The following is a 16,276-nucleotide window of genomic DNA, read 5'->3' on the forward strand; positions in this document are numbered from 1 at the left end:
ATACAAGGAGGAAAATGGCGGGAAAGGGTTTGCATATACAAAAAATTCAACAAACTGCATCCTTCCTCCTAGTCTTATAGACTGAGGTACATGGCCACAGCCAACATCGTAGCCAACAAGTACGCACCAGGCAGGCCTCTAATGACAGACGCCCCGCCCTGCTTCGCGTCGTCCACGCCTGTTGTCAGCGTGAAATCGCGAACCTTGCCCTGCCAACCCGTGATTTGATGTATGGGCGCCTCAATAGCCATTTCATGCCATCGCAACGGCGCGCCGTAGTAGCTCATTTCTGCGAGAAACTCCTCCTTGGAGAAGAGCGCGCGGCCCTTGTCGTCAAAGGCCGACGCATACGTCCGCGGTCCGTGGGCGCTCAGCTCCAGACGGACCCACGACTGCAGCGGGATCGTCTTGTTGAGCCGGTAGTAGATGCCGGACGCGAACAACGTGACGTTTGGCGTGAGCATAAGGGCCGAGTCCGACCCCGCTACGAGGGTTGTGTTTTTGTCGTTGGACAGTGTGTCGATGCGCAGTGTCAGGGAGAGGGTGTAGTTTCTGCCTTTGGACAGCCAGGGCGTGGTGATGGCGCAGTCGGGCGACACGTTCATGCCGTCGCCGGTCGCCTGGCAGGTTGTATTGGCGTCGTACTGATTGCCGGACTTGTCGGCGATGGATTCGCCCTGGACGCTGCGGAAATCATACGAGAACACGGTGCTCTGCTTGGAGGGAATGCGGCGCTCCAGATCCTGGTCCGGAATCCTGTCCCGCAACTTGGACAGCCAGGCGGCGTACTGGTGCTGGGTGAGGTTGCCGCCCCAGTGCTTGTCGGCGAGCGCGGGGATGCCGTCGCGCCAGGCGTAGTATGCCTCCGAGTAGACGCTGGTGTTGGCGCCGTGGTCGTTCCACAGGGGCGCGATGGCACCCTGCACGAGCTTATTGTCGCGCGCCGGGTTCTGTCGCGGGTCGCTCAGGTTGAAGATGTGCGGGTACCAGGGCCCATGTCCGTCGGGGTTGCCTGTGAAGGTCGTGGAGGTGTTGATGGCGCGACCGTACGGGCCGTCCTTCATGACGACGTAGTACATCTCGTCCGAGTTGATGACGGAGTAGTTGTTCTTGATATAGTCCTCGTACGGGTTGTCGAAGAGGTACGCCCAGTGCTGCATGGTGATGTTGGTGGCAATCGTGGTGGGCGAGCCGGGGTGCGCGACGGCGGGGAAAGTACCCCAGATGCGAACCGACTTACTCGCCTCGGCGCTGATAAACGCCGTCATCTCGTTGACAAATTTCTTGTAGTCCTCCTCGGGCCCCTTGTACTCATCGGCACCAATGGAGACGACAGACGAGTGGAACCACGGCAGGAACTCTTTCCAGATGGTCTTCATGGTCGGCATCGTATCCGGGTGCGAGATGTTGAGCAGGCTGAGGTCGCCCTGATAGCCAATCTGCGGACGCCACTGCACAATGGGCAGACAGTGGCCTGGTGCTTCAATCTCGGGCACGACGGTGACGCCGCGCCGCGCGCACCCGGTCTGCACGTCGTCCCAGTCGTCCCTGGTGTACGACTCGTTGGGGTGCCTGTTGAGGCCGGCCAACGCGCTGTTGTCGGACCAGAGGCGGAAGCGGGCATACGTTTCGTTGTAATTGTCGGGCGTGTAGGTCGGCACGATGGTGTTGTCGCTGAGATGGACGTGAAAGGTGTTTTGCTTGAAAAAGGACATGTAGGCGCACAGGTCGACGAGGAACGCCGGGGGGTACCAGTGGCGGCCGCAGTCGAGCATCATGCCGCGCGTCGACCAGCCAGGCGCATCACGGCCCTGGCCGACAGGCACCGCGCCGTCGCCCAGGACGGCTTGCTGCAGAAGCGTGCGCGTCCCCCACCAGGCGCCGAGGGCGCTGGCGCCGCGGATCGTGACGCCGTCCTCATTAACCGCGATCGCGTACCCTTCTGTCGTCGGGCGGCCCGCGGCATCGAGGAATTCGCCGTCGCCATCGATGGTCAGGAAGATGGTGTTGGGCCCGCGCTGGTCGCCGTCCTGGGCCGTGACGGTCTTGTTGAGGAGCTCTTGGAGGTCCTGCGCAAACGTGGTGCCAAACGCGCGCAGGGTCGGGGGGATCAGCGTCAGGCCGCCCTTGTCCGTTGTCGTTGCGAACTTCGCATCGATAATGACGGTGCTGACGGACGCGAGCGAGAACGTCTTGTTGCCGTCGGCGGCTTCAAAGGGAACGGTCGGGATGCCAGGCAGTTGGCCGAGCGCCGTGTCTGGGCTTGGTTAGTGGCAGAACTAAAAATCACGAGGCGCCATGGGGAAGTTGTTACCGACGAGGAGCAGACCGGACACGAAGAGCGAGGACCACATTGCGACGTGCCTGAAGCCAGCAATATTTACTCGAGGCTGTCTTTGCAATTTTGTTGAAAATATTGAAATTTTCTGGCAACTCCTTGCTTTTCGTCCTGCCAATACCTCTGGTAAGCTTACCTAGCCTGAGACTTGCTAGTCTCAATTATACGAGACGTGCAGACGTGCCCCTGCTTAAGTGTGACACAACGCTTTGATTGCAGCATTGTTGCATGAACTATATAACTCGATACCTAGTTTTAATTAGATTGAACAAACACCGTCAGTCTGTTCATAACTAGATGGCGATGGTGGATTTTTAATACACGCCAGTCAATCCCCCGTCAAGGCCGACGACAGCTTCTATTTACAGAATACGTCATTCGTATTGTTTGTAATACGGATACGGATACAAACACCCGCACCAGGTGTTTGCGCTGCATTCCTCCTCATTTCACATCGCGAGAAACACCACCCGAAAATGCAAGCGACTCGGACAATCAAATCTACACCGTCCACAAAAACCACATTCAACAGCTACGCCAAGCTCCCCGTAGTAACAACCATCTCATTCTCCCGCGGAAAGCAGCCCACGACGTCCAGCCTCCCCGTCTCCTCACTTTCCGCCAATACGAGCGCGACCGTCGCGCCATAGTACAGCGGGTTTCCCTCATACACAACGATGTCCCTGTTCCTGTGCTTCAGGTCGAGAATGTCCTCCACGTTGCGGGTCACGAGCGCAACGGCCTCGTCGTCGCGCAGCCCCGCGTACTTCGCGGTCCAGCCGGCCTCGGGCAACAGGTCGTGGATCTTGTAGTCGGACGGCATGCCTGCGGCGTGTTAGCGGTTGGGCAGATGGACGGCAGCGTAGACAGCTTCATACCCGGCTCCAGCAAAGCGAGGCCAAACTTGACGCCGGCGTCCTTCAGATAGCTGGCGATGCTGCGTGTCAGCGGCGGGCCCACGAACCCGTCTCGCGTACCAAAGGTGGTGGGAGCGCCGCGGTCGCGCGTCAATATGACGGGGATTCCTGCCGCCGCAAGATCCTTGGCTACCTATGCATCTTGTCAGTCTTGCGTTAGATAGCTGTTCATCGCGGATGAGGCGTACAAAGGGGGCCTCCATCGCACCGACAAGCACCAGGTTCGTGTCGGCAAAGTCCTTTTTGATCCAAATCAGCTGCTCAATCTCGTACTGTTTACCATTCGTGTCAGCTCGGCCCATAATATTTTCGAATAAATCAAATATTCTCTGCACGCACCTTGTTGTCCGCATAGACGAGCAGCGGGAGCCGACCCGTCGCGACCCGTCCAAACACCGTCTCGTTGTGTCTTCCCCGTCCGTCCTCGAGCATCGTGCGAATCTTCTGCACGCCGCGACTCACGGCGCCTTCATCCGCCCTCGCCGCCTCGCCCAGCGCCACGTGCAGCGCGACCTCTTCCTGTACGATACCGCCGTGCAGCAGGCTCTGCGTGCCGCCCGTCCGGATCTCGACGCTGACGCCGGATACAAACAGCGGCGCGCCATCCGCGACGGGCGCTGTGACGGCACGCGTGACGCCGCCGAGGCGCGCGCGCGCAAACGCCTTGCCGTCGAGCGCCGCGCCGTGCTTGGCGTACAGGATGCTGGCAGGGTCCGCGAGGCTCTGCCTGCCCGCGCCGCCGTCGCCCGTGGACGGATCAGTGGCGATTTCGCGCACGCCCAGCGCATTGGTGAGCGCGCTCAGGCCCGGCGCCACGTGGCCATTGGTCAGACGGAGGTGCGTGGAGCCCGTTGTCGCTTCGATCCGGGCACGGCTTTCCCGGCACGTCGCCGGCGTTCCGGCGCACACGAGCCGGCCGTTCTCGAGGATGAGTTGGAGGGAGCCCGTCCCGGCGGCCACCTGCTCGCTCGCCAGTTCGGGATAGTCCAGTGCAAAAGTACGGCGAATGCCGGATATAATCATGTTGCCGCTTGCGTTTTTCATCCCCTGGCATTTGTCACGACGGGTCTTGTCGTCTGGCTCGTACTTAACTTGAGGCATAACCTGGGATGATGGTCCTTCCGCCAAAGGCGAGTACCAAGAAGAGCCTGTACTCTTCTCCACCATGGTGTCATTGAGCTGGGGAATGCCGTCGATGAACACTTGCAGCGGTGTTGCGCCGCGGTTGAGAGGATGATCGTCCCAGACGACAATGTCGGCGTCGTAGCCTGGCTTGCAATAGCCCCCGCGGTGGTCCTGGTCCATGGCGGCCGCCGGTACCGCCGTGACGGCCTGCAGCGCCTTCTCCGCCGGCAGATGGAAAGCGTGCGCCACGGCCGCTTGAGACAGCAGGTACTTTGCATTCGTAAACGACTCCACGTGGTCCGACTTGTAGGCCACCTTGATGCCGCCCTTGTCGAGGACGTGCCCGGCGTAGAGGCTGGGCCAGTACGCCTCGTGCTTGTACAAGCTGAACTCGGCAAAGGTGGCAATGGTGACGTTGGGCACACGCTCGCTGAGCATCGCGGGCACCTGCCACGCCTCGACCGCGTGGTGGAACCCTGCAATCGCGAACCCAAACTCCTCGCTGATGCGCACCATGGTCTCGAGATCCTGCGGCTCGTAGTTGTGATTGTGTAGCGAGACCTGGCCGCGGAGCAGGGCCACGACGCTCTCGAGCTCGAGATTGAACGGGAACCTTGCGTTCTCGGCTACAAAGTCGGATCTTGTCCGGGCACTCCCCTGTTCCGCAACCTGTAGCCGCGCGCAGTAGTCGTCCTGCGCCTGCATCACGTCCCTGGCCTTTTGGAAGTGCTCGCGCAGCCGCCACGCGTTCCCGAGGCGGCTGTACCCCCACACGGCCTTGGGGTTCTCGCCGAGGGCCATCTTCATGTAGCGCCGGCGGGCGCGCGGCGGCAGCCCGCGCTCGAGCAGGACATCCTCGACGACGGGCTCCGCGGCTGAGCCGCTGTGCAGCGCGTTCTTGACGGGCGCGCCCTCGCCGCCGATGAGGTTGGAAGAGCCGGGGATCACGAGCGAGGTGGTAACACCGCCCGAGGCGATAATCGCCGTCGCCTCGTCGTACGCTTTAAGCGCGTCGATGACGCGCATCTGCCCCGTCACCGCCCTGGTGTCGGGGCGCACCTCGGCCCCGTCCGCCGTCATATCCATTCCGGGCCACGGGGAGAGCATGTGGTGTGAGTGCATGTCGACCAGGCCAGGGGTGACGTAGCGTCCGTGGAGATTGTAGACAAGAGCGCTCCCGTCATGGCTATCGCCGCCCGACGCTTGCACTGATTCGACCAGGCCTCTGGAAAAGACAATATCCACGGCGTGGTCCACGAAGCGCTGGCCGTCAAAGAGGGTCGCGTTTCTCAGAACGATGCGCTGCTTTTGGCCGTAGTCGGCGGCCCAGCGCGGGTTCTGGGTTCGGGATCCCGGGGCCGTCCTGGGAGGGCGCTGGCTGCGGGCGTGGCACTGCGAGACACGTCATGAGTTAAATAGACTCCTGCTGGGTGGCTCGGGTCATGTACCCACCCACTCCAGGCCCGGTGTGTGTATGGAATATGAGGTGAAATAAAATACCAAGAAATGCGGTGCCACCCTTTTGCTATGCGACAGTACGTAACCTCTAACCGGGCAGCGCTTCTGTGACTCTGTGCCCAGAGTCGTTCAAATTCCCATTGCTACACAGTGTTGGCAGTGCATCACTGCGGCATCCATCCACGATGCTTGCTGAATTAATTCAGGAATCTCTTTGGTAGTCAACTGTCTGAGCTAACCTGCTAACCCTTACAAAGGCTGTTTGCGGGCAAGCAACGAGTGATCAACTTGAAGGAATAGTGAAGTTTTCTATATCCGCGACATGTTCCTCGACAAGACCCCAGCCGGCACGACTCATTGTCGCCGAGAGCCAGAACCCGCCCTGGTTGTCCTTTCCCCAAATGGACATGAAGCCCATCATGTCCGACATGTCTGTCGGGATCGTCATGGCGAAGACGGGTGTCCCAGGCGCATTCCGCCTCTCCATGCGCGGGCCGTCCAGCACAGCCGGGCCAAAATCGACCACGGCCGCGTAGCCCGGCCGGCTCACGTTGTTAGACACGAGAACCAGGGCGGACGCGTGCCCGTAAAAAACAGGCGGCAGACTAAAAGGCGATTTCCGTATAGCGTGGCGCATCCGTTGCAGATGGAGCGTGAACGCGGGCTCCGAGAGCTGCTGGGTGAGGGAGCGGCGATGGCGCAACGCAATGGCGCCCGTGGAACTCTGCATGTCCTTTGCGGACAGGGGTGTGAATGCGACGCCGAGTAGATTTTGGAGGAAAATCTCCTCTTCGTTTTTTACAGCGGGAATCTGGTTGCGCGCATTAATCACATCTAGGATCGTCGCGGGGATCCGGCGCCCGGTACCGGCGAGCGTCAGGCGACTGAGCCACGCTGTCAGAATGTCCCCCTCAGACAGGAACGTATCGGGTCCTGGTGCACATGTCTGCGCCTCGCGTATCGTGCGAGCTTTGAGAGCCCGCAGCGCCTCCTCCGGCAGATAGACCAGGCGCGTCTCCGCAGCGCCCCAAGTCACTTTGCGCCAGAGGAACAGGGCCACGAATGTGATGATTTGCCACCACGTCATGCGCTGGCGGTCGAGAACATGCGGCGGCGGCGGGGGCGTCTCCGCGCCGCGGTCGAGGACCGCGAGGGGGTCTGCCGGGGCGCCGTGGACGCGCTCAACACTGCCCGCCGCGCCGCCGGCCATGACGCGGGACCAGTTCCGGAGCAGGGCCGTGATGGCGCTGGCGTCCATGGCCGTGTGCGGCAGCAGTAACGTCAGGACGGTGGCATCGCGGAACGAGGACGCGAAAAGGGTGAGCTGCGGCCACTGGCGCGCGACCAAGGCGTCGAAGCTCTCCGGAAAGCCGTCGGGGACGAGGAGCGCTCGGATGGCCGGGTCGAGCGGCTGCGTCGCGGCCTTGCGCGTCGCTGCGGGATACAGCTTGCCGATCGGGTGCGAGGCCAGCTCCGCCGCGTACGTCTTTTCGAAAAAGGCAAAGTCGGGATCTTGCGGCGTGTGCTGTGACGGTATGCGTACGTGCCAGCCGCCGTCAGCCTTTGCCGTGGGGGCGCGCCGATTAGCGGAGGAAGCGGTCCGAGGGCCGGTGCGCGTACATTTTGATGGAGGCGGCCGGTCAGCTTTCGCCAGTGCCCGATGCGCAGCAATTGGGAGAGTGAGTCGCGGACGACTTGCACGTCGAGCACGTCGTTGAAGTGCAAGGTGAGTGCGATGAGCACCCGGTTCGCCTTGACGGCATCTTGCAGGAAGACTGGGTAGGCTGTGGGCTCTGCACACTGTGCTGATGCAGACATGGGGGTTTCTGGATGGTGCAAGGGATAAACCGAGAAAGTGTGAGATGAGCCAGAGATGAGGGGTTTAGCTCACTATGTACGGAGTACTTCCAGGTTACATCACTGGTAACGGTGTCTTACTATCGGTTTGGCGCCAATCTTCTTAATAATTAGCGTATAAAGTTATGCAACAGAGTTATTAAACTGACGCTTCGCAATGTGCTTAAGTAGGGACGGGGCGTTTCAGCATCTATTAATAACTACATAGTACCCGATGTAACATCTTACGCCAAAACATAGCTTTAATTTGGTTTGTCAAGGTATCGAAATTATTCATTCTTATAAATCACTATTCATTATTCTCACATAAACATAGCTAGCATATCCCAGATGCTGGCGGCTCGTCATCACTAATACCACTTGTCAGGTCCAAAGTAACCCTTGGCCGGCATCTCCGTCAACAGAACCAGCGGGTTATCACCGCCGCCGCCATCCATCGTGTTTCCATTCACAAGGTTACCCCACCAGTTGATGTCAACCTCCTTCCACTGCACCGCAAAGAAGATGATGATGGCCGAAAACGCCACGCCGCCCTGCAGCGCAGCAGCCAGGACGTAGTTGTACTTTTCCCACCACGCCAGCTTGTAGCGCTTGAGGTACCACATGAAGGCGACCGAGACGTAGACGCCGCCAATCCAGTACGACAGGTTCGTAGGCGCCCAGCCAATCATGCCGTTGAAGACGAGCGACGGGTGCACATGCTTGAGCCACGAAAGCGGAACAAACAGGCCGAGGTTGAGCAGGCCGAATACGCCAGCCGGCAGCGACGCCCTGGCCCCGGCGCGCACATTCGGTCCAAATCGCTTGGCCGTCCACCACACCAGCGCCAGGAGGAAGCCAAGCAGGAAGCAGTACTTGATGGCGGGGTAGATCTGGGTAAAGACGCGCTGCGGCCCGAGCGCGCCCCAGACGACGGACGAGGAGAAGAAGACGACGGCGGAGCCGGCGCAGGTGAAGCGCTGCTTCTGGCCGGGCGTGCAGATGCCCTCGATGTTGTGGTCGACAAAGTCGACGACGGCGTAGCACACGAGGGCGGTGATGACGGCGCTGATGACCTGCCCGCGGTACATGGCGCGCGGCGGCACCTTGGCGTAGAAGCCCATCTTCTGGTCGCCGAGGTAGTTGTCCGCCTGGCCGTTGATGTTGTAGCCAAACGCCTTGACGAACATGAGCGCCTCCGGGTGGCCCGGCAGCGCGTACCCGACAATGAGCTCCGTCACCACGTTGAGGCCCTCGGTCGTGCCCGAGATGGCGTACAGGTAGCTCATCGGCACGAGGAACACGAGGTTGAGCCCGATGACGAAGAAGATGGTCCACACCGGCGTGTCCAGCTGCGTCCACGTCGTCAGGATGATGATGGAAAAGATGAAGGCGATGAAGGCGATGGAGAGGAACCACCAGTCGGGCACTTCGGGATACGCCCGCATGAGATCCGTGAGCGGGTTGTCGAAGCCGTCGTAGATGGAATCGTCATAGCTCGCCATCGCGTGGATGTGCTGCCCGGCCTCGCGGAAGCGACCCGTCACCACGGCCTTGGCGGTGCGGGCAGTTCCGGAGATGGTCCGCTGGATCAGGGCAATGGCCGAGCGGAACATGGACTTGAAGGAGCGCAGAAGCGGCCGCCAGGCGTCCAGGCAGATAAAGACCATCGTAAGCGGGTAAAAGGCAAAGAAGGCGCCGTACAGCATGAGGTTGCCGGCGGAATAAAAGGCTGGCGAGTACTCCTCGTACGCCGTCTGGTTGATGATGGCGGTGCCCGGGACGAGAATCTTCTTAATCTCGTAGCGGCCGCCAGTATTGTTGAAGATGCCCGACGAGTTGATGGGCAGGTAGGCCGTGTTGCTGATATTGGTAAAGTAGATGCCGATGATGATGAGGCCGCCGATGAGCGCGCCGGCAAACTGCTGGATGGCGGCGAAGAACGGCGTCTGCAGCGGCTGGTACGCGTAGCTCATGATGTTCCAGTCAAACGTGGGGATCGGGTTGAAGCCGAGCCCGCCCTGGGAGCCGGTGATGAGGTTGACCTTGAAGTTGTTGGGCGCGATCCAGCACATCCACGCAAAGGTGCTCAGCGCGGTAAACAGGTAGTCGGGGATCCAGAAGTAGAGGAACATGGCGCCAAAGACGACAAAGAAGAAGCGGTACCGCGAGATGGTCCAGCCGTGGATGGACTCGCGGCTCTCGCCGACGAGCAGCGCGCGGTTGAGCGCCACCGTCGGCAGCACGCTCGGCCAGATGGCCTCGACGGGGTAGATGACGAAGCGGCGCATAAGGCCGGAGAAGCCGATGCCCATCATCTGGGTCGAGAGCAGCAGCAGGATGCCGTAGCCCGGGTTGAGCCACTTATCGCCGTAGAAGATCTCCTGGGTCTGCAGGTTGTAGAAGACGTACGCGGTGGAGAGGCTGACGTTGAAGATGATGGTGCTGAGCATCTGCTCCTTGTACGTCCACGGGCCCGGGTTGAGCGAGATGCGCTGGCCGCGCACCGTGAACCCCCAGTCGGGCAGCGCAAAGGCGCAGGCCAGGCCGCAGGGGTACAGCAGGATCTGGATGACGGCCGAGGTGATGGTGATGCTCGGGAAGCGCGACTGGAAGAGGGCGTTTGTGAACTGGCCGACGACGGCCCAGACGTAGCCGAGCAGGTGGGCGCGGACCGTCTCGCACGTCATGTCCGGGTCGTCGTCGGGCGTGGTGATGGCGCGCACCTCGGGGTACGGCGAGTAGAAGCGGTTGAGCGCGGCCTCGGCGCGGATCTCGAGCGACCAGTCCTCCTCGGCGCCCTTGTCGCCGGGCCCCGCGAGCAGCTGCTCCATGCGGTCGCGCGTCGTCGACGGGAAGTTGTAGTCGTACTCGTGGTACGCGAGCATGTCGGTGAGGATCTGCCGCGCCTCGTCGGTGGAAATCTCGTCGACGCGGTCCACCACGAGCTTGAGGTCGTCGCGCGGCGCCACGGCGTCGTGCCCGTCGCCGCCAAAGGCCGACACGACGTGGTTCAGGTCCGTCTTGTGCTCGACGCCGTCCGGGTGCGCGGGCGGCGGCGGCGAGCCATTGTCGTGCGCGACAATGTCTTGCTCGTAGGGGGTCTTTTCCGTCATGACGGCGGGGGGTTCTGGGGTGTAGATGGGAAGTCAAGAGGAAGTGTCAAGGGCTAATACGAGGGCGCCGGGAGCAGCAGAGGCGGCGGTACTCTGCGCAGGCACACACATACACACACACGAGATGAGATGCAGGAATCTTGGGGGTGAGCCGAGGAGGCATGGTAGTATATAACCAAAGTAAGACTGCCTTGTCCACGTTCCAAATAGCGGTGGCCAATAAACGACTGGGTAATGCAACACAGCGTTTGAATGGCGACGGGCAGGTTTGGTGGCGCGGAACAGCGGCACACGCAACACTGCGCATAGGCACGACTCGACGCAGGCCACCTTCCTATTGAGCGGTCCGATTTCAGCCTCTAGAACAAAAATCCCCTTGAGCAAAGGGGCCTTTGTTGGCAGAGCAGAAGCGAATTCGAACTACTGTATCCGCTAGTGCGATACGGAACGGGGTCGCTGACCGGCAGCCAAGGGGGGGGGGCCAAGAGATCGCGTTGGAAGCTCAAGGGTCTTGAAAAAGGTCTGAACAAGAGCGCCACCCGTTGCCAAAGAGTCTGAGCGGCTGACGTTGAAGCGCTTCTCTGTTATCAGGCCGTTGGTGGAGGGGGGAGGGGGGCCGGGCATCTGTCCAACCGAAGACCCCTGTCGGGCGATGGCGCGAATTCAGCTCGATAGCTAACACGGAATAGGCAGTTGGCCCCTAGCTATCTCAGGAACTTTTGTTCTTGGAGGGGGGGGCTTGATCCCCTTTAGCCGCGGGGGGGCGGCGACAAGCTGCCAGCAACTCTGTGTACATACAGTTTTCAGTAACTAGCTCGCCAAGGAAAATCAAATCGCCCAGCTTTTCAGACTGCTCGGGCCAAGACTTTGGCAGGCGTCGACTATGGCCGACTTCCGTCTGGGCATTCCTTTGGTGGCGCTGGGCGGCCGGGGGATCGCCACAACACCGGTAGTTACGTGATGGCGATGGAAAATCAAGGCAAGCCGTGCGTCTGCTGCTAGGATAGAGTGGTGGCCTGTTGTCTCTCAGCTCAGGGCGACGAATCAGCGGCCTCTTTCCCTTGCCAAAGATAATACTGGAAACATGGTATTATCCTGCACGGCAATCTCACCTTGCTTCCTTGGTGCATGACACTTGCCGTTTTCGGACAATATCCGAGTCGACATTCTATATCGCCCCCGTCATGTCTTTTTCGGATGGCTTTTATTACTTCTGTACGTAGGCCTCCTGGCAAGAGGAAGCGCTTGGAGAGACAAAATAGAACAAACTGGTCTTCCGCCACCGGGAACCATTGCTCCCACTTTTCCCCGCACGGAACCTATTGTGGTGGATTGATCACGTAAAAAGTTCGTGGACGGATGTACATAATTAGTTACTGGAAAATCTGGGCGTCGGAATGGGGGCGGCTGGGGTTGGTGTTGGTGGCGCTGTAACCTGTCTTTCTGTTTCATCGCTGAATGATCCGAGAGGGATAGCAACAAGGGGGGGAAAAAGTTTGATATTCCGCCATATCTGGTTTCAATTACCCAACGGTCTTCTCCACATATTGCTCGCCCGAATCTCGTTTATAAATTTTTATACTGCCGATTGATGTGTGGCATGTGTGATGACCCAATCTATTTATTATAGCTCCTGCTGAAGATGTGGCACTGGCAGTAAGCGCGTCGACCCTGGAAACGGGGTGCAGAGTCACAACTATGTAAATAATAAATCATTAATTCGTATACGCACACTATTACAGAAAATGACCAAGGCAAAATTTTACAGAGGCATCATAACCCCTAGCCGATGGCAACGACAGTTTATGCCACTGCAGTCACCATCGGGGGTCTTCACTGTATCCTCTCTGTGCCCTGTATTCACCCTGTACTCTCCCTGTACTCTCCCTGTACTCTTTTCTGCCAGCACATCACGATAGTGTCTTGACCACAGTAAACTAAATCCTGCACAAAAATCTACATAATATGTCACAAGCTTATCCACGCCACTCGCTTATTTCTTGAGTGCAATAGTCTAGCCACTAGAAGAGTTTGGCACGTCATACTTGCATCCTCTTGCTGCGGGTGAATTTGGCCTCTTACTCGGCTAGGAGCCACGCAGCCTTTTCGGGAATTTTACCTCTTGCGTCTACAATGTCCATTTTATCCCGATAGCTGGGTTATTCTTCTTTGTTGAGCTTGTCCTCCCGCCGTACCACAGCGGCAACGGAGAGATCTACGGGGTCGTACCGCCTTGGACCACCGCACACTATTACGAACTGGCTCAGAGCTTGTTAGACTCGCGTGTCCCCCAGGCATTTATTAGTAATAGCAGAGATGCTACATGATTTCTTTCAAGAAATCATGTACCCCACTCAGTGTCACATCCCATCCCACGCTTCACCCAACCAGTGACCACGCGATTCGTTTCCCATCTCAGCGTCGCCGTGGCTGAGGATTGACCTTCCTGTGGCGTTAATGACAACTGCTAAGTCGGCAGTGCGGCACTTGTATGATCATTTATCCTACTAATTGGGACATGCTCCGGTCCAGAGGGGATTTTTGTTTCGCGCTTGACGGGCTATTCTGAGCTAGTGGGACTTTTGTAGCCTCGCCTTTCCGTGCCTGCCCGTCGCCGGTGACATGCTTGCTTGAATTCGCATGTGCTCCTTTATCGGCTCATCATCCACCGCTTGTAACTCGTCGTTTCACCGTATCACGGCATCTAGATAAATCCCCGACGTCCATTCTACGAGAATAGGCCGATACTGACAGACCCCATTCCCTCGGTGGACTCGTCTCTATCAACCCACCACCTTGCGATACGTAAAGTGCCTGAATATAATTTTGCGAGGGATACGTATTGATAACGAATCATTCCTGTATTTTTGTGGAAACGAGTACATCAAAATAGATGTAATTGTTTAGTCAAGGCAAGATTTACATGGTGAATAAGTGATATGAACAGACCCAGAGAGAAATTAGGTCGTACGAGTCTAGGATGACTTGGTGCATGTCATTTCCTAGGTGTAAATATGCACTTGACTTTGCTATCTATTGCGAAAATAGCATAGGTCATCTTTGAACCGCACAATATAAGCCTGTTCATGTGCTCTGAATCCGGCTTCCCGCCGTCTTTACAGACAATCGGAAAGGACCGCGCCGGAAAGCGCAAACAGAGCAAGTGACTGGTATTACCTGTCCAAGCCACAGCTTTAACTGGGCTAGGATGTTGATTTATCAATGAAATAAAATGGCTGCCCTTGTGATTTACCGGACAGAGATGCAGGAGGGGAGGCGGCTCTACACAGACGGTAAATATACAGGCCCCAGCTTTACATCTACTCTGTCCAAACGAAGGACTTTATTGAATCTGTTCTACTTCAACTCGACTTCGGCTGTCACAATGCAGCTTGCCCAAGTTTATGTTGTTGTCGACCATATGCTTTCCCTGGCCATCGTCAATCCTATCGGCCACCAGACTGTGGTCTTGAAACTGACGATTACCTGAAGTTTCTGGCATCCTAGAGTGCTATACTAGCGATTTAGGTGTTATGTATGTAGTTTTCGAACTTTTCCGACTTGGCCGCTACCAGGAACTGAATAGCCAAGTGATACTTGACGCCTGGCGCCCGTTGTACCGGAAGCTGCTTCCACTTTGGAATAGACCCAGTGCAATTAAAATTACAAAGATAAGAGTTTAACAAATTTTCTTCTGATTATGTACTTTACCCTACATTGTTCCTCTCAGGCTTGTTTTCTGCTCTGTCATTAGTGGAATGGCAGTAGTACCAGAGTCCCGAGCAGGACTGGTAGTCGTATGCATCTCGGGAGTAATTCACAGACGATATGCAAAGTGCTGGACGGCTACTAATAAATAATGTAAGGAGAACTAAGCAACATAATGTATAGTCTTAATTGAATACTTGCTCACAAAGGCGATGCCTGATCGCAAAATATCCGTCTGGCTTGAGCTCGTACATTCCCAAAACAGCTTCGTTTTTCTCTGAGTTTGGGTATATGGGCTTAATTACGTCGAGCATGTTACATCCAAAGAGCGACCGTAACAGATACAGGCATACTATACAGGAAAAAGGAAATTTTGTTCGTCATCTCTGACGGCTCGCCTGCCGTACAGGGTCGGTGTAGGGTAGCAATCGGGCAGGTGATGACTTACAACAACTTTGAGCGGTAAATACGGAAAAAGCCGGTTCGGAGTATTCCATTACATCTCACAATAATTTCTGATATCTTATTTATTAGTGTCCTGAGATTCTTGATCCGTCAGCGCAACAAGGTTTTTGCGGACAACCCGAGCGAGCCCCTCGAATGTATTATCCGGCGGCTACAGTGAGCATCCATCATCAGTTCAGGTAAAACAAGCACCATAGAAATTCCAATTGAAGATGTAGTTACATCTATGCTAGTAAATGCAAAGCATCCCGGAACGGGTAACGACGACTGGGTACAATGGACGCAACCCACTTGCATGTGATCCGTAGATTCCGCTGGGTTGTCTTTCGTTTTGCGGGGATTGTAAAAATTTCAGCATTTAGAAGAAAAAAGTTTCACCTGATGCCATATGGGACGTATGTTCTCTTCAAAAGGAACTCGTACATTTCCTGCATTTACAACTCCAGACTGATCTGGTAGCCTGCTTTGTAGAGTGCTTCTAATTGATGCATGCACGTTATTAGCGCAGCTGTCATCCCTTTGCATGGTGGGTCAGAGTCGATCACAACGTGAGTCCAAACTTGGCATTCCTCCATCAAAGAAAATGCTGCAAGGAAACTCGTTGCGGCCATCCCATGCTAGCGAATGATCTGACGCACTAAGCCCAATAGCCTGCGATGCCTCTCGGGCGTCGGCGCCTCCCCTCCCATGATGGTCGAGTACGAGGCTTTGTGATCTGGAAATTGGTCTCGAAGCCACCTGGGCGGTTGCATAGTGGAAATTGCAATGTAACGGTAAGGCTGTGCGAGCGCGGCAAGGGAGGTGATGGCCAGGGGTAACTTGAAGAAAATCTCCACCATGAGCTGAGGTGGTGTGCTAGCGGTTCGTGAGTGTCGTCTGATCAATGGGAGTGAATGTCCAAAAATGCTGGAACATTTATGCGTAGGCAACCGGGTTGCACTTGTCAGCGCTGTTGGTTCCGAATTGATGCAACAGCAACTCTCCACCCGACGAGAGAGCAAGTTTCCACGCTTCTCTGTGTACTCCGTAGTTATATCTTAGTTAGCTTGGGAGCAGTAATCGAGGTGGCATCGTGCTGGCTAACGTTAAATCTGGAAAGGAGGGCGCTGTGGCTACCACCAGCTGATCCACTCGGCGTTGAATACGGATACTAAAAGCAGAGAAGGATTCAATTGTGGCGCAATAACTACTCTGTGGACATGTCCGAAATGAAGACAACGAGTCACTCGGCTTGCAAGTTGTCCTCTGCCACAGTACCAACAAGCATCGCGGTGTTGCCGGATGGCCAGAAAATCCCAACTCGCCAGGCACGC

At 57.1% G+C, this 16,276-nt stretch overlaps 3 protein-coding genes across 3 annotated transcripts; all 3 read right to left on the reverse strand.

Annotated features, from left to right (window-relative positions):
* Positions 1–74: 74 nt before the first annotated feature.
* On the reverse strand, positions 75–2,354 carry CCM_03481 (beta-hexosaminidase, putative; the record flags this gene model as incomplete). The annotated part of the gene is made up of 2 exons (XM_006668632.1): positions 75–2,257; positions 2,315–2,354. 2 exons carry the CDS (start codon positions 2,352–2,354, stop codon positions 75–77), a joined length of 2,223 nt encoding a protein of 740 aa, XP_006668695.1.
* A 516-nt stretch (positions 2,355–2,870) lies between these two features.
* CCM_03482 (carbohydrate esterase family 9 protein) lies at positions 2,871–7,656 on the reverse strand (the record flags this gene model as incomplete). The annotated part of the gene is made up of 6 exons (XM_006668633.1): positions 2,871–3,163; positions 3,217–3,388; positions 3,444–3,527; positions 3,595–5,772; positions 6,161–7,399; positions 7,459–7,656. 6 exons carry the CDS (start codon positions 7,654–7,656, stop codon positions 2,871–2,873), a joined length of 4,164 nt encoding a protein of 1,387 aa, XP_006668696.1.
* Positions 7,657–8,045: 389 nt separating this feature from the next.
* Positions 8,046–10,790, reverse strand: CCM_03483 (oligopeptide transporter; the record flags this gene model as incomplete). Its single annotated transcript, XM_006668634.1, has 1 exon — positions 8,046–10,790. One exon carries the CDS (start codon positions 10,788–10,790, stop codon positions 8,046–8,048), a length of 2,745 nt encoding a protein of 914 aa, XP_006668697.1.
* Positions 10,791–16,276: the final 5,486 nt, after the last annotated feature.

The sequence above is a fragment of the Cordyceps militaris genome (assembly GCF_000225605.1).
Source record: "Cordyceps militaris CM01 unplaced genomic scaffold CCM_S00002, whole genome shotgun sequence".
NCBI lineage: Eukaryota > Fungi > Ascomycota > Sordariomycetes > Hypocreales > Cordycipitaceae > Cordyceps > Cordyceps militaris.